The following is a 23,237-nucleotide window of genomic DNA, read 5'->3' on the forward strand; positions in this document are numbered from 1 at the left end:
GAACATGAACCACTCCAGAGGACAGACTGCTATTAATAACTGTGAGAAAAGATGGTCCAACAGTCTGGAAAGCCTCCTTAAAAAGTCGGGGAGGGACAGTTTCATCTGGAGAACCTGAGGGATTCAAATGACCAACAATCTCCTAAACAAAGGGCAGGGTCACAGGCTGATTAAAAATTAACACAATCACACTTGTGTAAATTGAATATTGGACCAGGATTGGCTTCCAAACTAGTTGTGATGTTACAAATTATGCTTGTAAGCCCGCTCCTGAAAATCAGATTTTCAGTGAGCACAGAGAAACTTTCCTTCTTCATTAGATGAACATGAAAACAGTCATCTAGTGTCAAACTCTGCACATACATCATTCTTCACAGGGAAGCTCAAACATCCAAGTGAAGTAACAAGAACAAAAAAACTCATCTTTGAGTGAAGAACAACTTTAACATTTGCTAGCACTATAGTTGACTAAACTTGCTGGTTACAGTTGTCATGACAGGCAGATAATGTGTTAGCAAACAGATACAACATTAACACTCATTTGGAGGTGGGTTTTTGGCCCCTTGACAAATGTAGGTCCAACATTCACTCTCCATTTAGCTCTATTTTGGTCTCCAACAATTCATGAGGGAAATATCTGGCTCCTTATCTGCTAAATGCTCCACTATGTTCACTAGCTAGTTGCTAACTATGTCATTTGGTGCTGGGATGGTTGTGTACAATGGGTTTATCTTTTTTGCTGAAAACAGCTGCCTGCTACGGCAAGAAAATGTGGTGAGTGTAAACCAAAACAGCAAAGTTTTGGGCTATAATACCAAATCAATGAGATGAAAGATGCTTAAATAAGGGGAGTCGGGTGATCATTTTCTGTGGGTACATCAATGCGAGTCACACTTTTTGACATTACACATTCACATTAATTTTGTCTATTGTTAATATTAAAATATTTATTGTCACATATTTTATCATACTTCATGTAGAAGGCAATCTGAATTCCTGTAATAGGGCTCTTTTAATTGTCTACCAATGTGTCAACAAAATGCAAAGATGATCTTTCTGTCTCACCAACATTACTAGCGAATCAAATAATGATGCTCATGATTGCAGCAAATCCCTCATTAGAGTTTTAGATTTTTATAGAGCAAACAATTTAATAGCTCAAGAGACTAAAACACTGCGAAGTCTGATGGTTTAATTGCAGTTTGATTTATTATGAGGGCTTGGCTTGAGGCAGCAAAACCAATCTAGCTGCCAAAATGCCATCATGTGACGCAGGAAGGGTGTTTACTGCACAGCAAATTTAAATGGTAGGCTGTCTGCCAGCACCAGACTGGAGACTGCTCACACTGAGGGATGTATTAATTTTCACTGCTGGTTTTCTCCAGGGCAACGCATAGTGTTGTATGACTCTTTGAAGTTTTAGAAAGCTATTTGCTTTTCTAATATATGTCGACATCATGCTTCAGCTCAAGTGGTCATTTATTTGGTCTATTTATACTGGGATGGAATATTTGATGGAAACTGGTAATTGGGGGATTATACATCCATACAAAACCCTCACAGCTCAAGGGTTGCTCACTGGAAATATGTAATGTAATTGTTTACAAAAAATAGGCCTAATTATTAATTATCCCATAGCCAGTGACTAATTAACCATGGCAGAAAATGGAAAGCTGGCCTATTATTCTCAGAAGAGCAGTTGCGCTTATTATGCCCCACATCTCATTAATTTAAATGGTGTATAATAACCAGGAATTTGCAAACCTTGGTCATTAATGAGTTGACAGAAGACGAAAAGTGATAAGTCCTGTGCTGTTAATTGGTCAGCTGTAATCTGATCAGGAGAACAAGAGAGAAAATTAGATTTCTTGGTTGTGTATTTTGGGAATAGATATTGTTCCCCAAGGACACATGTTACGCACATCTGTTATCCTCTGATCAGCGTGGATGTCAAAAAGCTTCATGGAGTTGCGTTTCTTAAATTCACAAAATGATAATCATATCTCGGGGTGTAGCTAAGCAGCATGGAGGGCAATGACTCACAACAAAAGAAAGTAAAGCAGAAAGCTGATGGCTGGCTGTTCTTTAAGCCCCCTTAGTTACTGCTGCTAAGCCTGCTGAGCTTTCCATTCTCAAACATAGATGTACAGCAGTTTACAAGGATAACAGTAGTAGATTTACCACTGACATTAATTAATGTTTGAAGAAAATGGATTTCAGACAGATTAATTACTTTTGTGTGATTAATTTAATCAATCTTTTAATTTACACAGCTGTTAATATTCTTTTTATTTTATCCTTAGTTGTGACACACCTTGTAAAGGCAGTTTAGAGATATAAGAGCTACATACTAATTATTGATTACATTTCTGAGATATCACTGCTTATGATGGTTAAAGATCCATGTGATGCATTAATGATATGGACGCTATAAAGAGCTGCACAGCTTTGTGTAATGGACACACATAATAACAACTGTTCTGGGTGTTGGTTAACCTCACTAGTGCAACACAATCTGTGAAACAGCACTTCTTCTTTCCTATTTGTTTCACTGAGAGGTGTACAAACTGGTGGAGCAGGTGGCGAACTGATATGAAAACAGCTGGTTCAGGGCGTATCTTCATCCATTTATGGCTAATTGTGGGAGTGGAAATACACCTTGTGCACGTGCACCCAGTTCCTCAGTGATTGAGATTTATAAAACAGAACCATGTGTACGCCCAGCCTTATAAATCTGAAAAGAATGTGTAGCATATTTCTGGCTTTGTGCATAGTTTTAGTTATGAATCTAACACAGAGTTTTATGCATCTGGCCCCAGGTTGGACCTAAACTCTGGTAGCATCCAGGACCGGCTTCCACACAGTGAGGAAATACTACAGTGTATATTGTGAACTAGTTGGCTTTAATTAATGTAACCTGTAGCCCCACAAACTAACTGCTAATGTAGACTAGTTAGTGATATCCTCCACTGCCTTGGAAATAACACTCTGTCACAACTGTAGGTAGAAAACTAGTTAGCTGGGCATCCTAATGATTGCAGCTCACATTGTTTGAGTGGATAAACACTCTTTGATACATTGCTTTTTAAAAATGCATGCAGAGACATCCAAAGCTTGACCATGGTCTGCCATGACTATGGTAGCTTAGTTATGATTGGAAAATAGCTGTTTTGGAGAGAGCTTTAACGAACCGTCACTTCAGTCAAAATGCATTGCTACCAAAATGTTCTTTTCATTGCTCATTCTACTATTTTTCTTAGCCTAAAATGGTGCTAAAAAGTTTGTTTTTGTAAGAACTTTGTGCTTCGTCTGCTGCGCCTCACTATTCAGCACAAGTGTTGATCTCAATCTCTGAACATCAGCTCACAAAAGGTAAAATATTTGTTCCTAATTGTCCCAGACAGTGACGCCATCACTTGTGGGAATTGGTATGTTTACTGTTGCCTTGTGTGTTATTCTTACTCTGCTTACTTTAGACTTCCCACATCCCTTCTTATAGGGCATTTGTTAATCCTTGAATAAAAATGAATGGAGCCTAATTGGCAAGCTGTAATCTGATCTGGAAAGGGACACGATGATGAGATGTCTAACTCGATCTCATTTATATTTGGTAGTGGAGGCAGATTGAATATTTCCCCTGATACCATAGGGACTCCCAGCACTCCCTGTTCCATAGACATACATATATTTCCTTATAGTGAGAAATAGGGTTTAAGTCTATACAGAAGTTCCTAAGATGCTTGGTGTAGTAGTGGTTGGGGAGGCAGACATGCCCCAGGGAGAGGCGGGTGGTGAGAGGAACTCTGGGAAAACTCTGAGATTAGGAACAGTGGCCTGACCTCCTGTTCAGGAAGTGGTTTGGGTGCTTTTGTAGCTGATTTATCTGCCTGTTTCGAGCATCAGCATCGTCATTACTCTCTCTCTCTCTCTCTCTCTCTCTCTCTCTCTCTCTCTCTCTCTCTCTCTCTCTCTCTCTCTCTCTCTCTCTCTCTCTCTCTCTGTGTGTGTATGTGTGCACACAACATAATGCAGAGTACACTTTCACAGAAGCAAAAGTACATTACTAACATTTACATTCAATTCTATGCTGACTGAGCTTGGATATCATTTATATACAAAGGGAAAATGTGAAAATAAAATCATGAAAAATTAGAATGTACTGAATGTGAGAGCTCCAACAGATTAATAATGTCACTGAATAAATGTGAACTCTGGAGGCAGCAAACACATTAATCATTCCTTGTAAATTGCTGCACTCTAGCACGTACAAAAACAAGTGATGTGGTCCAGTAGCACCTTGTGTAAATGCTCTATAGATGTTCAAGATTAATGCTTGAGCTTCGACAAAACTGGCTCTGCAAAGCCGTAAAGCTGGCAGGACTAAAATATTGTCCTAATTTTCTCCGTTTTCTTCTAACTGCTGAGAGGATTTGCTGGAAATCATAAATCCATTACCACAGCACAAAGTGGTGCAATCTGTAAGCCTGTTTGTTCTCAACATCTCTAGTAATAAGTGGTGAGGATATTGGTTAAAGATTAAGCCTACAACAAAAAAAATATATCATTTCAGTCATTTAAGCTGGTAAATAGGCTCAAAATATGAAACGACTTAATGGAACAGTTGTATTAACAACATTAAATTTGGAAGCTAAATGACTTTTTACGGTGCACAATTTTGCAGTGTACAGAATAAGCTCCAGGACATATTCACTGCATGGATTTAATCATAGAGGATTCCTCTAAACATCTTATTCTGATGTCTTTTACAAGCCTTTTGGGCCACATTGTGTGTAAACTGTAGCTCCTTGTCTGCCAATACAACAGCAGAACAGCGATCGTCTGCATTTCTTCTGACAGAAATGCAATAAAACCCCAGAAACAGCTCGTCTGGTTGATGATTCACCTCTCTTCTATTCACGTAAAAAAACACGAGAAAAACAGTTTCCTGCCAGCAGAGAAGCAAATTTACATCAGGTCTGATGACATTAGTCAGCACAGCTGAGAGCCATAATCAGTCCAAATTAGATTGAATTCTGTGTACTATTAAATTGCATTCTTCTTGATTATTTTTTATATTATTATGTCTTGCTAAAGACCTTATCACTGATTGATTATTTACAGGTCTTGCATTCTTAATTGTTCTGAGCTCTCCAGAGCTGAATAGAAATAAACATGAAGGTCTTCATGAACTCACTCAGAACATTCAGTCCATGTACAGTATAAATATTGGTCAAGCATCAAATGTATGTGTGCAGAAATAAACACAGTGTGCTTTCCATCAGCACTGCCCTACAAAGTCAGAGAGCAGTTAATACACAAGCAGTGAGGTGTAACGTTTTCAGGCTAGCTGGCAAACTGCGTGACATAGATCAAGGTTGCAATGCCTTCATTTAACTCTAATTTTAGGCCTTTTTAGGGCTTTTTATGGCTTGCTTATTGCCATAAAAGCTGCACACCTAAAAAAAGCAAAAACTGCACACTCTGCCCTTGGATAAACTTCATGTATGTGGGGGGAAAATGCAATATCTACCAAAAAATGTTTATATGTTATAGTAATTAGATGTATCTTTGTTTTGCTAGGTGTCCAACTACTATTAGTATTGATATTGACATCAATAAACTGAATATATTTTTGATTTATTATCTATAAAAGTATGATTTGATTCTAACTTAACCATACCAATCACATGAATTCCTTTAGAGTTAAAAGTTGACAGCTACTGACACTCTGGTAAGCTAATTAGCTTTAGCAGGAGATTTTTTCTTCGTCACCACTGGATTTAGCTTCTGCCTCATTTAGTAATGCAGAATAACTACTGAATCACCAGGATGTCAGTTCATAAATAATGGGTTATATAATTACAGATAACTGCTAGAGCACAATCAATAAGTACATTTAGCTTTAACCGTGGCTATCTCACCAGCTAGTTTTTGCACGATATAGCTCCTTTGCTTTAGATGTTCTGTTTGGTGTTTCTCTGTGACAGAGTGCAGATGACTAAACCACAGTGTAGTTAATACAAGTTCAAGATTATTTAACTATCATTCCAATCATATCCATATAGAAATACATAGCTATAGCAGAATTTGATGTTGTTCCTCATAAGACCAGCCTGGTAGTTCAGTTTTGGAGTTAAAGCAAATTTAAAAGGATGTTTTCATAGCAATTACATGGCATAATCATTTATATAGTAAACCAGATGTCAAAAATATGACTGAAAACTCAATTTTGACCATATGTAGCATTCAAAACCTTTTTGCTTCTGCTGCCTGAATTTCCAGTCAGACCCAGTCTAACCATTTCTCCTCCACTCTTATGGGCACAGTTGGCCTGTATGACATGAGCTGATGTGACATGGACACAATAGGTACAGAACTTGACTGCAGCTGCACTGTGCTGGGAGAGCTCTATGTCAGTCAGTAAAGAGGTGTTTTTGTGGCCAAAGGGAACCAAAGAGCCACAGGTGTCCGTTTGACGGCTGTGAGTAAATCAATAGAGTCTGTTCAATAAGTAACACAGCAGCAGCTCAGACCAGGGCCACGGACGCCACTAATTGCTCTTGCTTTGTTTGCAATTAGTCCAACATTCTGCTGCTAATATGATTAGGTCACTTTGGATAAAAGCAGCTTTTGGCAAACACCTCCCGTCGCTGATGTGTTTGATGTAAATCTGAAAACTCAGCGCCCTTCTTTCAATCAGCCCTGTGAAGTCTGAGCAGGAGAATTTGATAAAATCAGAGCAGTTTTTCCTCTCAGACTTGAGCTGCAGTATTTGGTGGGAAGCATCAAGTTGTGGTAAATCATCTTGCAGCTTGAGACTGTGAGATAGTGCACACAGTAGTCCGGCCTCATAAGGCAACAGGGTATTGATGTTGTTAACATGCTGGATACCAGATATTATGTGGCAATAGTTCCAGTTAACATGGCAGGGAATTTTTCAACCAGCCATGAGAATCACACTTAATGTGTTGGAGAAGTGACATCAGCAACAACAACAGTGGCTCCTCCTTCACCCTGATTTTTACTCTACAACATTCAAGATTTTTGTGGTAAAGATGTGACAATGTCATCCTTCCTCCAATGGGTATGATGACAAAATGAGAGTGTGTAAAAAATATATTTTCTGTCAGTTTTCAGGTGGTGAAATGTATCTTGTGTGCATGGTGCTAGTGCTAGTAGGCCTGTCAGTGCAGCATGCTTGTCAAAGTCTCCTCAGCTACCTAAACAGTGAAGTCTATCAACAAACATGCAGGAATGTCAAGCCATATCCAAATCTGGGATCATTCAAGACCTTTAAGAGTCTGTCAAACTGTAACAGCTGAAATAGACCAGGCATGGACACGACACATCTACCCGCTATACCAACTCTGTCTCGGTCACTGCATGCATATTGAGTTTTGTCAAGTGATAATGCAGTCAGTTATGCAGGGTTTGGAAGCATAGGCTACATAAACTGGTAAGGAATTAATTAACTAGATTGTTTTAATAAACAGGATCATGGATGCACATTGATTTGATTGATTTATTTTAATATGCAATGTAAAAAAAACACCAGGTTGCACTGCTGCGTCATATTGCCTCTGGTACAATGATGTATTTATTTTAGTCATTTTTAAACAGTTTGTACTCGTTTTTTACACACTTCTATGTAGTTTTTACCTGTTGGCCATGCCAGATGTTTTCAGAAAAAAAAATTCTAATAAACCCACTGTACACTACCTCAGTGTTTTTTCCTCATCTGAAACTTTCCAGTTTTGGTTCCCTTGAACTCCAAAGCCTGTCTATTACTGGAGCACTCTAATCTGATCTAAAATTCACAGAATGGAAAACCTGTTTGCCTTGATGCAACATTTCAAAGGAGTTGATATGCTGCTGCTGCATTAATTTAGGGCAGTTGCAAAAGTATCACCAAATGTGGTGAGTTAGGATGTTTTCACAAAGCGGTCATACCCATGGCCATGACAGGTGCAAAGACGCTTCATTTTTTAAACCAGTACTATTATCAGCTTTCCTCTCATTGCACGCAGTTAGTGAATCACCTGCCTTTGTGATCTGGTCAGTTCGGTGATACACTGCACATTATTCCCTCTGCAAACCTTTAGTGAATCTGGGCCACAATGTCCATATTGACGCACATTAACAAAGGCTCCTCTCTTCCATGTGTACATTTCTTCCAGTGGCAGTGAAAAGCAGGAGATATAGTTACCTCTAATGAGGAAAAGGACTTCACACCCCATTGGTTGTTCTGTCTACCTGGAATCCAGGCCACTGTAGCAGACACACTCCGAAATACCCTCAGTGGGAAATCCAGGGCTAAACAAGAGAAGTAAATGCCTTTGGAGAAGAAACATGCATGTCAGTCTGCCAGCTCGACAGCATGACAAATTATCTGCTGCTGTTCTGCTGTCAGTGCTTCCAGGGAATAATTGAAAGTTGCATGACACACTCTTCCTTTGCTTGAAAACACATTAAGTGTGTTAAAAAGAAAGGGACTGTACATTATGGAGGAACAGGACCAACAAAACAGGGTTATAGCAGGCCACTTCAAAGAAAAACAAAAGCTATTTTGTACCCTACCTGTAAATGTAACATGAAAAGAGCTTCAAAAGACCTGCCTGTCCCTCCATGCCGCATTGAATCTGTTCACCAGGCTCATGCTAATGAACAAACTGATGTAACATTGTGAAGTTAAAGAAATGCTTTGAATAGCAAAACAGGACTCGTATCCAGCCTCGCACAGCTACTCCATGTCTGCAAAATAACTAATTGAAACATTTGAGCACCAGACTTTCAGTCATCATCAAACACTGCCCTGAGCTCAAAGGCTGGACTTGAGTGCTTTAGGAGCATAATGAAACGTGGCAGAGACACTCTGGTCGACATAATAGCTTTTTTTTTTTTTTAACCCTTCCTTGTCGCGGCTAATTATGAGCAGAAAACAAGCCTGGCCAAGATGGATGTTTTTTCCAGTTCAAAAGCAAAGCTGTTTCCCCATTGCCTCCCTTGTACAAGCAGCAGCACAATACGTTGACATGCAGACACAGATACCCGTCTAGACTCAAGTGGACCACTCAGGACCATTGGAAGTCACTCAGGCACATGACGGCTCCTGCAGAGAAGCAGAATGAAAGTCTGAACACTTGCTTATCGGTTGGGTGTTAGCAAATAATTTTTAAAAAGCAAAAAAAAGGGTTCCTGTAAAGATCTGGAAGGACTTTTTTCTACAGTGTTGTTGTGTTCGCAGATGGCACTATGTCCCATTTGCCTTTTGGGAAGTTAAAGTGAGATATATGATTCAAACTGAAATTGTGATCTCATCTAAGCATAACAGAAAAACAAATTCAACATATTAAGTAATGAGCTTTAGATGTGCTGGTAGGTGTAGTTTTGAACTTTGGTCAGAGCCATGCTAGCTGTTTCCCCCTGCTTCCAGTCTTTATGCTAAGCTAAGCTAACCCCTCCTAGCTCTACATAGCTCCATAGTAAACAACAGACATGAGAGTGGTATCAATCTTTTTAACTATCTCATAGCAAGAAAGCAACAAGCTATTTCCCAAAATGCCAATTTCTTTAACATTTACTATATATGTATTTTTTATTTATTTATTCATTTATTATTTAACAAATGAAGAAATAGCTGCATGTGTTTTGCTTATGTACATTAGGCAGCCTTAGATATTCGGGTGTTTTCTATTCCTACTTGAGAATACATTCACCCAGAGGACTGAGATTCTCAGTGGTGCCTCAGTGGCATCATGTCTATCTATTAACTGAAAGAAACACTGCAGCGTTCAGATAAATGGCCACAAATTCTTTGCAGAAGAGGCAGAACACAGGCACACACCTCCTGCAGGGACTTCCTGGAGGGTGAAGCGGGGGAGTATGACGCTTATTGTTTTAATTGGATTACATTAAGGGCTCAGTTGTGAAGTACTGGGGGCTGATCATTTTTTAATAAGCAGGCATGGAGAAGGTACAGAGGGAGTGTTATTGTCAAATATTGATTGGAGAATGATTTTTTTATTCAGCTTTCAGAATCCCTTCAAAAGCCCTTTCATCACAGTCCAGGAGTCTACATTTCAAATGAGTGTTTACAGGGACTACTGCTCCGACAGGCAGTACACACACTGGTTTGGTTTGTGGCTCTGTGTGAGACACAGGTAATGGCCTCCTAATTCTGTCTGGATGAAGGAGATCAACATTTCCGTGCAGCAGATTACTTGTTGATGGTAAACCATTAAGAGAGTGAGTCACTGGCCTGATGGGGATGTTGTTGTTTTTTTAATTTGTGATGAAGGCTGGTGCTGTTAAGGGCAGGCTAACTATCCCATGAAAAGAAGAGGCTAGTGATGAACTTGGAGAGCTCATGTTTCATCCTGAAGGCTGTTTGAACTCTGCCTTAATGATCTGGAACTGTTCAAATAGCTATTAGCATTTAGATGAGAAGTGTATTAACTTTTGTGTCTTTTGGCCTCTTGGTGGGTTACTCACAGCTGATAAACTATTTAAGTAGACATGTTAGGACTAGAGCCTGATACAATCAGCACTATTATGAACCAATGGTCAAGCACTTCGACTTTATTTTTCATGCAGGGAATTACACACTTGAGACACAATATGAAGAATAATAAATTTTCTGTTTTCATACCCTGAACACATTCCTCTCTGTTGCTCTCTGCAGCTTTGGTGGTGAGATTTCTGACTAGACGCTTCATCTGGGAGTACGACCCAACACTTGGTAAGAAATCTCTATGCAAAACACATGTTTCTATTGCTACTATGACTGTTATTACTACTCTTACACTGGTACCACCATTACTACTGCTGCTATCCTATGACAACTACAGTACTACCAGTACAACTGTATTTACCACTACTGCTGCCGAAACCACTATGGCTTCTAGTGCCAAACTTCCTTCTCTTACCACTTATGTGTTAATTTTTTTATTTTTTTATTTTATTTTGCTATACCAGTCACAGTTAAAGGAATAATTCACATCTTGCATGGCCAATTTCCTACTGGCACTTCTGCACTCTCTAATTAACATGTTATATCTGGTTTGTTTAATCCTTTTAAAAAACGAAGTGAAAAAATGTCAGTTTGTGCTGTAACTGTTTCTTCTCCGGGCCAACGTAGATTATATTGTTCCACACAACTGGGCACACAACTACCCATAAAACCACAAATCAAAATGTTCACACTTAAACAAATGAGATATAACAAGTTAATAAGTGAGCTTTAGAGGTGTTGGTGATTTTTTAAAAACTTTCAAACAGAGGCAGACTAGCCGTTTCCCTCTCCTGGCTGCAGGTTCATATTTAGTTTATAGACATCAGGTTTCTTATCTACAGTAACTTGGTAAGAAAGTCAGTAAGCATATTTCCTTTAAGGATTTAGAGACAAATACCCATTCCAAGAGTTTTTAAAAAACGGCTATAATAAAAGATGTAAAAACAAGGCACAGTATCAAGATTTTTTTAAAAATGACAGCAAATAAATAAGAAAGAACGCAGGTGTGGAAAATAGGTACAGTAAATATTGCATCAAAAAAGGTCTAATAAAAGGAATCTCAAAAGTAATTTTATTAAGAAATTAAGTAATGAATTATGCAGTTGATTAGATGATGTAGTTTTGGTTATTTCAAAAGCACAATTTAAAGTGATGCAACAATGTTAAATGCAGAGGAGGTTTTTTTTCTGCACTCATCAGTGCATAAAGTAGATTTATTTTTATGAACTGATGCAGTTTGAGCAAAATCACGAACACTGTAATTATGAGGCACAAAGGAGCCGCATCTCTGTGAGGTGCTTTTCATTTCCTGGCTTCACATGTCAGCTTCTCTGCCTGTCTGGATCGCTCGCACAGTGTTCTCTACAATAGCACATCTGTTTTCAGGTGCAGCATCTCAGCAGAGTCCTATTACCAGCATAAACAGATGCATTCGGGTGTATATTCCCTTTTGTAAAAATCAATCACCTCTTCATGTAACGACATGATGATTGCAATCTTGTAGCCATTATACCCTTTGTGTCACATCACAATACGGCCGCAAAGTTGCTGGGATATTTTAGATTCTAGGGCGATAAAACAAGAACACGTTTATTTAGAGGTACTGAATGATTTTTAGAACAGAACATACTGTTTCTTCTCAGTTATTTTGTTTACTGCCCTTTAAATACAGAACAACAGTAATATCCTAGACGGCTTTTTTGCTATGAGTTGTATTGTTACTGTGTTTAACAGCTTTATACAACTCCAAGAAGTGTGAATGGCTCAGCACAAAAAAAAAGAAGAAAAAAGCAAGAAAAGAACGATAACTGCTTCCTTGGTTACCACAAGGGTTGGCGTCACAACCAAGAAAGCACAGCTTGAGGTGCATAATGGGAATAACAGCACTGTTGGAGGGTGTCTGTGACCAATCAGACTGCTCGACTGAAATTACCCATGAAGTGGTCGACACGTTATTAAAACCCTATTATGGGCACATCACACAGGTAGGGGGTGTGCGTGCCGAGTGCTGGTCTTAGAAACGCAGGATTACTGCCAGAACGAGGTCGGTACTTCAATTACATCATTACAGCATCTCCATATGCCTTCCAGTGTCTAATGCACAACTCTCCATTTATCTCCATTCATTATCTACCTATTTATCTGGATCAGGGTCACAAACAAGTTCAGATCTTCTTTTCTACAATAAGGAACACCTGGCGTTCTCAGGCCTGCTGGGAGATGAAGTCCTTTAAGTGCAGGGCTAGACAATCATGTGCTATGGAGAGTTTTGTTTATGTAGAATTTCATTCCAACATAAGACTCATGCCAGCTGATGTAGCTGATTAGCACACCTTCAAACAGAGAGGCGGTACGAATGCATGAAGTCAACTGATGCAGTTAGCGCCATTCCTTGCTCTGGCATGTCCTGGGTCTGCCTCAGCAGTTGGGTCTTATACAGGGTCCCCCTACTGCTGAGCTCCTTATCAGAAAAAAACAAACTAAAAACATAGATGCCTCTCTGCCACCTGGAAAACATTTATACAGTTTTCAATCGAGTACACAATTTTGGGGGGGAAAAAGCATGAGGAAGCAGAAGCAGAAGCTGAGAAATTGAAGGCAAACTGCTGCAGTGTCCTTGAACCAGATCCTCTTATAAAACATCCAGTCTGGATGAGAGCATCAGATAAAAGTTGAATGAAAAAGAAACTGGAATGCACACATTGTTGGAGTCCTACTACTTGACAGGTGGAATAGACACCATCTGATGTTGTGCATGTCTGGTCTATCTGGAGAGTGTGTGTTCGTAACAACCTTGGCACTGGCAAAAGCTGAAGACATTGTGGAAACACTACAGTGCAGCATGACTAATGGCTGCTTTATGCTAACTTTGAAAATCCTCCTCATAAATGATGCAATAAAGACATGTAATGCGGATAACAGGCTTGTCATTTCTACTAAATAATCTGCTGTCTTTGTATGTCTATGTTTTGGGCTGGTGTTAGCAGACACTGCAAATATGCACAAATTCCCCAGACAACACCAGATGACCAGTTGGATCTCATTCCCTGTAACTATATAGGAAATGGGAGCTGTGCAGAATGCAGATGGCTGTAATATTGCAATAGTTATTTATGTCCCTGCACACCAGCCAGACAAAGGATCTAATCTCCTTTGGCTCACAGAATTAACTCTGAGCTACTACTACTGTGGTTTGGCATCACAATAGCAACTGTGATTAACAGTGTATCGCATAATGCAGGGGGAATTTCTGGTATGAATACTTTGGAAGTAAATTTACTGTAAAGAAAGTGTAAAAGGAAACAATTTTTTCAGAATATTGGAGGGGTTTAGAGCAGGGAGCATTAGTGAACTATTCACAAACTGGCTTCTGTTTCCAGTTTTGACACTTGGAGTCAAACGTGACACTTTCTCTTTCGGCCCTCTGCCAAAACAGCCTTCAGGCAGTGAGGGGTTTGAGTTATGAGGGATTAATTGCTTGCTGCCAGGAAAATTACTGCTTTTGTCTCTCGCCAAGATCTTTAGATACAATGGTGTAGCTTGTTAAATCAACCCAGCCCTGACCCCTGTTAGTGCATTTAACAACAAATACACAGAGGGGTGTACATGGACAGTTTGGATGGTGTTTGCAACCAATAGAGTGATGGCTCCTGAAATAGGCTGTCCCACGGGTCACTATGTGAGACTCTGGTTCTCCTCGTCAGAGATGCTGCTCGTGCCTCCAGCCAAACAGCTATAAATCTCCACACTACTTCCGCCTCTGGCTCTCTGTGACATTCATTTACGTCACAGGATGCAGTTTATTCCCCTGGAGAGGTGAACGCACCTGGGACACAGCGGGGTAGACGTGCAGGGACTGGAGCAACAGCAGGCTCCAGATCTGCTATTTTAAACTCTCATTTCACTGAGAATCAGAACATCTTTTTGACAGGTCCTTAGTATCATTGTTTGTGGATTTAAGTTTGTGAACATATCACTTAACTATTTGTGACTACAGCTTGCACTGTACCACATCTCCAGTCTAGCAATTTAGTCATGAGAGGAAAAAGGTTTACCATTTTCTCTGAGTTAATACTAGAGAGTTCAATTTGGACCATTAAATTTAAGGATTTTTCAAATAAAATAAAATAAAATAAAGGTTTATAGTAGTTTGATTTATAATGTGCTGCCCTATGCCTGTACTTCAAAATACTGTATTATTGTTGCTTGGGAAAAGTTGGCTCAGTCAACATGAATAAACTGTTATGCAGCATTTTCATTTAGCTAATAAATTTATGCTAACATTGGCATGATTGATGTGGCTTCCATGTATTTAGTACAAACTTAGAAGGAGAAATCAAAATTAAATTTCATTCTCACAGTGTATGTGTTACATTTGACTAAGGGTGCCTGGCAGTTAACAGGTTGCTGTATGAGTCAGCAACAAGACAGGAATGGTCACCTTACTAGAGGCTAGCTCCTAGCTACTTAATAAGTTGATACACAAGACCACAAAGAATTATCACCTAGATTTATTGTTTGATTCACTTTCACTGCTCTCCATAGAGCAGGCAGCTGTTTCCAGAGAAAAAGCTCTAAAAACTGACAAAACATCCGCTGCTCAGCACCATAGGCTGTAAAAAATATGGATGAAGCCACCATGACGTCACCCATAGGTTTCTGAAGATTGGTCTCTGACCGTCGCCATCTTGGCAGTGCCTGACTCCACTTAACTCCTGGCTAATCCAAAATGGGCAAAGAGGTGGAGCTGAGGCAGGCTGAATGAAGCCTAGTTGCAGAAACAAGCCACCTGCCGCTCAAAGCAGCCACGTCCTTAATTATGCATAACTTTACGGCTTAATAACATTTAAACGGGTGAATTATAAAATAATTCACTCCCCGTACAGTTGTCATGAAAGGGGAAATTAGCTATAGCTATAGCTATAGAGACCAAAACGTTTTTTGTACCAGGCTGTAAACATGTTTATTTCTTATGTAAAGTCGGGCATTTTAATGTGGCGGTCTATGGGGACTGATTTGCTTTTGGAGCCAGCCTCAAGTGGCCATTCAAGGAGCTGCAGTTTTTGGCACTTCTGCATTGGCTTCATTTTCCACCCCTGGAGGTTGCTGCTTGCTCAGCACCAAATGGCAGACAGACAAAGTTAGCAACTAGCTAATGAACATAGTGGAGCACTGAATTGGTAAAGAGCCAGATGTTTCTCCTCAGAGTAAATGAAGACCAAGAGAAGAGCTGAAAGGAGAGTGAATATTGGACTTTCATTAGAGACATGCCTCCAAAGGAATGCTAATGTTGCTTCGGGTACTGGCTGCGTAAATAGGCTGCTAACAAGTTTGCTGTATCAGTTTAAAAGGTGATAATGTTGTGTATATAGCTTGATCTGCTGTCTCCAAGTGGCCAAAAAATTGTTATTGTCGGTTTAGGTTTTGTTGAGATGGATAGCTGTTCATAGAGCTAATGGCCTCCAAAATGGCCACCACAAGGGTGAGGATTACATCACTTCAGAATCCAGCCAAACTGTGTAATACAACATCTGGGTCTGACACATGATGTACACTGACCCAAAAAGCATTTTTCTCCACATACAATCATTGCAAAAGGAGTGGTTGTAAAATGGTGATACATTTTTCTGAGTGTCACAACCCCCATGAAATGACTTATTTTATTATCAGAATTTGATCCATTTGGTCTGATAACATTTGGAAAGTCTAAAAGAGCTGCATGATTTAATTATTTTATCCCCATTCAAGTGAACAAGGAGAAGTCAGACTGAGCGAGAGAAGGACTCTAGCACACATGCTCCATGGGCCGGAAAATGCTGAAGTGTGAGGAAGCCCGCAGAAACATGGTGGAAGAACAGCTGCCTTTTTTGGCTTCATGCGCCACTAAGCAGCTTTCATAAGAATGAATGGGCACCATCTTTGAACACAGTATCCAGTTCTCCTTAATACATCTATGGTTCCAGCAGTTAAAGTCCCACTAATTTCCTACATAGACAATGTTAGGTGACAAGCAGTTGGAGCGCCTCCATGGCTGCATGAAATTCTGGGTTATACATTGTTTAGTTCTTCAAAAATCAAAGGTACAAGCCTGTGAACATAAAAACACAAGATAAGACTCCCAAGGTGCATTTGGGTAAAGTCTTGTGATTTTTTTTGTAATATTGATTTCTTGACTTACTATACTTATGAACAGAACAAAGCTTTCTGATATGATCCCTTCACAAAAGAAGCATGCATCAGGAAATGTCAGCAGAGCAGGCAGAACATGAGTCATGAGCTGAAAGCAATTGCAAAGTCCAGCAGATTCTCTCTTTATATGGAGGGTTTCAAAGGCTTCAGAGCTCTCTACGAGGTGTTTACACAGATGGGCTTTTTACAAGGGGGCAATTTAGGCAGATAACTCCTGTGCTGTCCGAGGTGCAATGAGAGGTCACGGTCATAGTTCACACCTGTGTTCCTGTGCCAGGAATAAGAAGCTCTTATCCTGCTTTTCAAATCAGCAAGAGGTGAAGCTCAGGTCATTTCAGGTCATTGAAGGAGCAAACAGAAAGGTCCATCAAGCTGCTGGAAAACTGAAGCATTTTGCTCCAAAGTACAAGATAACGATTTCATTAAAAAGAAACAAAGGGAAATGGAAACATGATGTTCTTCTCAAAAGATAGTGTCTGTCTGAACCAGGCAGAAGCCAGAGTATGTCCTTGTTTTGATCTGTAGGAGAGCTTTGGGCATGAAAATGCTTAAACAAGTGACTATAAAAATATGGACATCAGTGGTGTCTTCACCACTCATAGGTTTCTGAAATGACCAAGTGTATTCAGTCTGGCTGCAGACAGGGGTACTCTGCCTAACTTTGAACAACTAAATTGGGCAAAATTTTACCCAGGTTACCCAGTACCAATATTTTTACGTTATCTTTTTATATAATTGTTGGATTATTTACTCAAACTAAAATATGGTTATTTTATATATTAGACACAGCAAGCAGAGGTTTTGGCTTAAAACTGCCACAAATGTATTGATAGTTGAACAAAACAATGTAAATATGTTTAGTTGCATATGAATATTCAGAACTTCAAAGGATACACATGACTCAATCAACAACAAACAGTGACATGTAGGGCTGCAACTAATGATTATTTTCATTATCAGTTAATTTGCCAATTATCTTCTCAATTAATCAATTAATGACTTGGTCAGTAAAATGTCAGAAAACAGTCAAATGACTCCAAGTTGATGTCTTTAAATGTCTTGTTTTGTCTGTCCAACAGTCCAAAAACCCAAAGAAATTCCGTTTTTTGTCATGTCTGACAAAGAAAAGCATTAAATCATCACATTTAAGAGGCTAAATATTTTGGTGTTTTTTCATTTCTGTGGCTTGCTCTCAGGCCTGTCAATCTTGCACTGAAAGCCTATTACTGTAAGATGCATCATTCATGCAGGTCTCATGAGCAGCATCAGCAGCATTGTGCGGATGTGACAAGCATTTAGCAATTCTAGCAATATTGAAAGTGCAAAGATAAATCTTAACACCAAAATGTGATCCAGGTGCAAAAGGAGGGAAAAACTGAATAAATTAAAAAAGAAGTATTTTTATGGCTCCATGGAAAGAGCATTCCATGTACATTTTGATAATTGGTGATGGAAAGTTTTCAGATCTCTCACAACCTATGTAAGTGTCAAGCATATGTATATCTGAAAAATACTAAATTACAAGTGAAAGTCCAGTAGGTTTTGCTAAAGTTATTGTATTCGAGGAAAATGTACCTATTTATTTAAGGTCAAACTGTGGATTATAGATTATGTAAAATGTCCCTAATAAAACTGTTAAATTATTTATACAACAGGTAATTCCAGACTCAAAACTCAAAGCAAAACTCTTGCCAAGCTACAGTCAGCTATCTGTTTTGTTTGTTAGAAAATGCTCTTCTGTACTTCTCTGACACCTACTTCCTGTACAAACCAATGCTCTGAATCACTCAAGGATAGTGGGCGGAATTATATTCACCAACTCGATAATGATGACTATTGTCCACACATTTCCACAACATCTGCCTTCATACTGACTAATCTAATTTACTAAAATAAAAAAATGCATTGTAATGAATTTCACTGCCCTGCTATGAGTCATGTCTCACTATATTTAAATGATGAATCATTTTAAACATAATTTTTTAAAATGAACTCTGTTTTGTTGCCTTTTGTGTGTCATAGAATCCACATATCGCCATCAAGCCAATATTGACGATGAGGCAGTCACCATGGAGATTCTGGACACTGCAGGGCAGGTGAGATAATTATCCCTATGTTCTCCTACTCATCTGTCTGTCAAAGATTCTCAATAGCAACTTAATAGCACCTTTTATTAAACCCTCCCTGACTGGTAAACAATAACATCTTTTAACTCCATACCCCCCAGATTGTAACACAGACTTGTGTTAAAAAATGTAGTGTCTTAGCTCAAGCTGAGATAACTCTGATGAACTCATCAAGGTTGTTTGATGAGACTTTAAAAGCTCCTCCAGAGCCACAGAAGGCTGTATACAACTGTGTTCATATGCTGAGTAGTACTGACCATGACAAATAAACTGAGCTTCATGTGTAAAATCGGCAGTGTTCCCCTTTAAGTAATTAGTGACATTAGTGATATCACAAAATATGCAAGAAAATTACCAAATGTAATGCATTACAGAAATCTTTGTGTTCTCTCAAATTCCCGGCAGCATTTACTGAAGTTACTGAATTTTTAAAAATATGGTGGTAAATTTATTCATCATATGATCAAATCATGCGGTGAACTTATTAACTGGCTAACCTAAATGTTTTGTATTTAAATATCCAACTCTTCTTTGTCTTTGTGCATCATTCAAAAAAAAAAAAAAAATCTGTTTCTGTTTTTATCTTACTAATGATCCCCCAGTCATTTTTCTTACACCACTGGGATGGTGAGATGAAAAATAAAAAAATAGAAATGAACACACATGAGACTAAATTACATTAAATCATTCAGTATTATTGAAGATTGAGATTTAAACTCTTATTCTTCCTTTTTCTTCTTATAAAAAAGCTGTTTCACTATTTTCTAAAGCAATGTCTTCAGAATGCTTAGGTATCATCTTGCTCTTGTTGACTTTCTCTGAGATGTTGACTCTGGGACACTTGTTTGTAAAATGTGTAGGAAAGGGCATGAGACTGAATTAAAGATGGTCATTTCCTGTAGTCTGGCAAAAGTATTGCAGGGTCCTCGGCATGAGGGAGAGCTTGTATAAGTTCTCTGGCTGATAAATATGCTGCAGTGCTGCGTAGGTGTTCTGCTGGCGGCTGATTTCCCCTGTGACACTTCAGCCAAGTCATCTCTCTCTCATTACATTGTAGTCTATTTTCAGCTGGCATTACGATGTGTTTTTAATGTTTCCAGACATGGCTACACTGTATCCTAGACCTCTCCTTACTATTGATGGAAACAACGCTGATTGCATAAACGCACTGTGCTAACTCTTTCATGATTTGTGGAGGTGGTGTCTTGATGATGGCTCATAAATTCCTGGTTCAAAAGTCGGTCAGGTATACAAACCGTCAGACTCCCTCATCTGTCCTCCAGAGGAATGCAGTATGTTCTTGAAGCTTCCTCTACCAATAACTATGAGATCAGAATCTGTATGCCTCCCTCCAGTCAGGTTACGATTTAAAGGCTGCCACACGACCAGTTAAGTGCTGTTACAACTGGACGGCTGTTTCTGCTTCAACATGATCAAATTAGGAGCACATGCCTGACTGTTCATATTCCTCAGATGGCTGCAGAATTACATTTCTGACTTAAGCAGGTGTGGGAGAGAGCAGAGAGAAAAAGTTTTCTTTTCTGAGGCAACAGTTGAACTCAAGTGCTGCTGCTCCATGAAGTAATGTGTTAAATATGGGAACATAAGCCAAGACTAAACACATTTTTGATGTTCAAATGCAAAAAATGCACAAAAAAACAAACTGTCACCTATTCAAGAGCTAAGAAAAATCCTTGTTTATAGTTTAACAGTTGGATTATTTTTTTAGATGATCTGGTTTTAAAAGGTTTGAGTCAAAAAATAAATTTAAAAAAAAGTTTGATATTTTGGATCATTTGCCTTCTTGCCAAAAAGTAACATTGGAAGACTGAAACCACTTTCATACTTGTACGGTAAATATGAAGCTACAGTCAGCAGTTGGTTAGCTTAACACAAAAACCGGAAACAAGGGGAAACAGCTGGTCTTGCTATGTCCGAGGGTAAAAAATCTGCCAACCAGCACCTCTAAAGCCCACTAATTGTATAACTAAATGTTATATCTTGTTTTTGTAATCTGTAAAAAAAAGAACTTTGTAATTCCAGGAAGTCACTACATCCAGCCAAGAAATGTTTTACTCCCTGCAAAACAACAAACTTGTGGTTTTTACGATGTAGTTTTTGGTCTAATTCAAGAAACATTTAACATGTTAATTAATGAGCTTTACAAGCGCTGATTTAAAAAAAATCTTTGGACAGAGTCAGTCTAGTTTCCCTCTTCTTCCAGTCTTTATGCTAAGTTAAGCTATGCTAAATAGCTGCTATCTGTACTTTATTATTTAATAGACAATTATGAGAGTGGTGTCAATCACTCATTTAACTCTCGGCAGGAAAGTGAATAAGCAGATTTCCTAAAATAATGAACTATTCCTTTAGGAATCTTCAACTTTGAGTTACAATTGGACTTAGTGGTTTCATCACCATATGTTTTGTCTTCTTCTCAGGAGGACATCCCGCAGAAGGAGGGTCATATGCGTTGGGGTGACGGATTCATCATTGTGTACGACATCACTGATCGGGGAAGCTTTGAGGAGGTGGCACCACTCCGGAGTCTCTTAGAGGAAGTAAAGAAGCCAAAGAATGTCCCTCTGGTCCTTGTAGGCAACAAGTCCGATCTGGACCATGTCCGGCAGGTCGGCACAGAGGAGGGCGAGCGGCTTGCAGCTGAAATGGCTTGCGCCTTCTATGAGTGTTCAGCATGTGCTGATGAGGGAGGGGCTGTGGCCGAGGCCTTCCATGAGCTCTGCCGTGAGGTGAGGCGCCGTAAAGCCATGCAGGGCAAAGCTCGACGCCGCAGCTCCACCACACATGTCAAACAGGCCATCAACAAGATGCTGACCAAGATCAGTAGCTAGGAAAGAGCTACGCTACTGTCTGATGACACAAGAACAAAAATAAAAAGTGTAACTGTTTCTCATGTAAATGTTTCCAACAATTATTGGCTCCGAAAGGGACGAAATGTGACTGATTTGATGTGGAATGTATTATTTACTTTTTTGCAGATCATTTTCCATTAAAAAGGTCCCAAGTGCAATATATTCCCTCTGGAAGAGGTTAATGAAGTTGTCACTTCAGCGGATGACCTCTCAGCCAATCATTTGAGCTCATTAGGTTCAAAATAATCCCGGACAGAGACTGAGAAGATATGAGGTCTTTCATGTTGAATCAGTAATACAGTCAGGTTTTTTTTCTTTTAGCCTTTCATCAAACTTTATTAAAGTCATTAAATAAGCCAGTGGGCAGTCTGAAAATGATGCATGCAAGCTGTCTCATTTAGCATGCACAGAATATAAGCATTTATTGACGAAGATCCGTAGTTTCCTCTCTGTATCTTGTCTGTAGGGGGATATTGTGATGTTCTTTGGCCCACATGTGTTACTGTTCTTTCAGCAGTGGTCAATGAAAAATAAGAGAATCACCATGAGAACCACTATGAGATAAAAGTAGATCCACTGTCCTTCTCCCGCAGTATGTCAACCCTAGAGAAGTCCCTGAAGCTGTCAGTGCCTGTTCTTCAAAGTGTTGATCCAACCTCGTGATGAAGGCCGCTATGTTATGTTGACATTAAATGTGCTGCAGTGGACTGTAACTCCCTGTGTTTGTCCAGGATATGTTTGCTCAAGATCTTTTCCTCAAGATTCAAAGCACAGGTTCAGGAAGTCCACCATGTCAAGGCTCATGGGAGAATCTTCTGGCTGTTTTCTCTAAACCTACGAAGGGAAGCAGTTGCCGTCCATCCTAACATGTCACATTCCAGGGATGTTATTCCTGGCTGTAATTTTAATACTGTCAACTGTAAACTATAGTATGTATAATATAGTATATTCCCTTAGCACTGGTGTGTCTTAGGTATGTACAGACCCCAAAAGCATCTACAGTGAAAGACATTGTAATTGCTGAACTGTAATATCAGTTTTTTCTTCATGTATGTGACCTGTCTTTTGAGCAAAACAATCGGCTGTGCACTTGTAATTAAACTGATATATCCCACCAGTTTCTCTCTTGGTGAGCGTATATGTTTGGTCGACATCACTGTAAATCAAATCAACAAAAGCACTTAGCAAAGTTGGACACCTTCAGCCAGACCATCAAATGTCACATTTACATAGTGACAGTCTCCAGATGGGAAGATCAGTGGCTGTTTAACATCCACTTCATATTCAACTCCTGAAATGTATTTGCAGCGTTGCATATGATTCCTTTTTCTTTAGTTGATACATATACAGAAAAGTTCCCCATATCATGTTACAGTCACCAACAATAGTGCGTGGATTCAATGGTGAGTACTCCTGCAGCTCACTATTTCAGCAGTCAACTATCTTCTGGCCACCTTTTAGTTTTTCATTTCTATTGCCTGAAATTAAAACATGTTGAATCAAACTTTTTCTTACTTCCCCATTTAGTAGCCAAGGAAA

At 39.2% G+C, this 23,237-nt stretch overlaps 1 protein-coding gene across 1 annotated transcript in view; it reads left to right on the forward strand.

Moving 5' to 3' along the window:
- Window positions 1–22,812, forward strand: part of rerg (RAS-like, estrogen-regulated, growth inhibitor) — a 50,815-nt gene extending 28,003 nt beyond the window's left edge. The window contains exons 3-5 of the mRNA XM_042403866.1: window positions 10,682–10,738; window positions 18,722–18,795; window positions 21,267–22,812. Of these exons, the coding sequence (XP_042259800.1) occupies window positions 10,682–10,738; window positions 18,722–18,795; window positions 21,267–21,677 (542 nt within the window). The 3' untranslated portion in view covers window positions 21,678–22,812. The remainder of the gene's footprint in view (window positions 1–10,681; window positions 10,739–18,721; window positions 18,796–21,266) is intronic.
- The last annotated feature ends 425 nt before the right edge of the window (window positions 22,813–23,237 follow it).

The sequence above is a fragment of the Thunnus maccoyii genome, chromosome 23, assembly GCF_910596095.1.
Source record: "Thunnus maccoyii chromosome 23, fThuMac1.1, whole genome shotgun sequence".
Lineage (NCBI taxonomy): Eukaryota > Metazoa > Chordata > Actinopteri > Scombriformes > Scombridae > Thunnus > Thunnus maccoyii.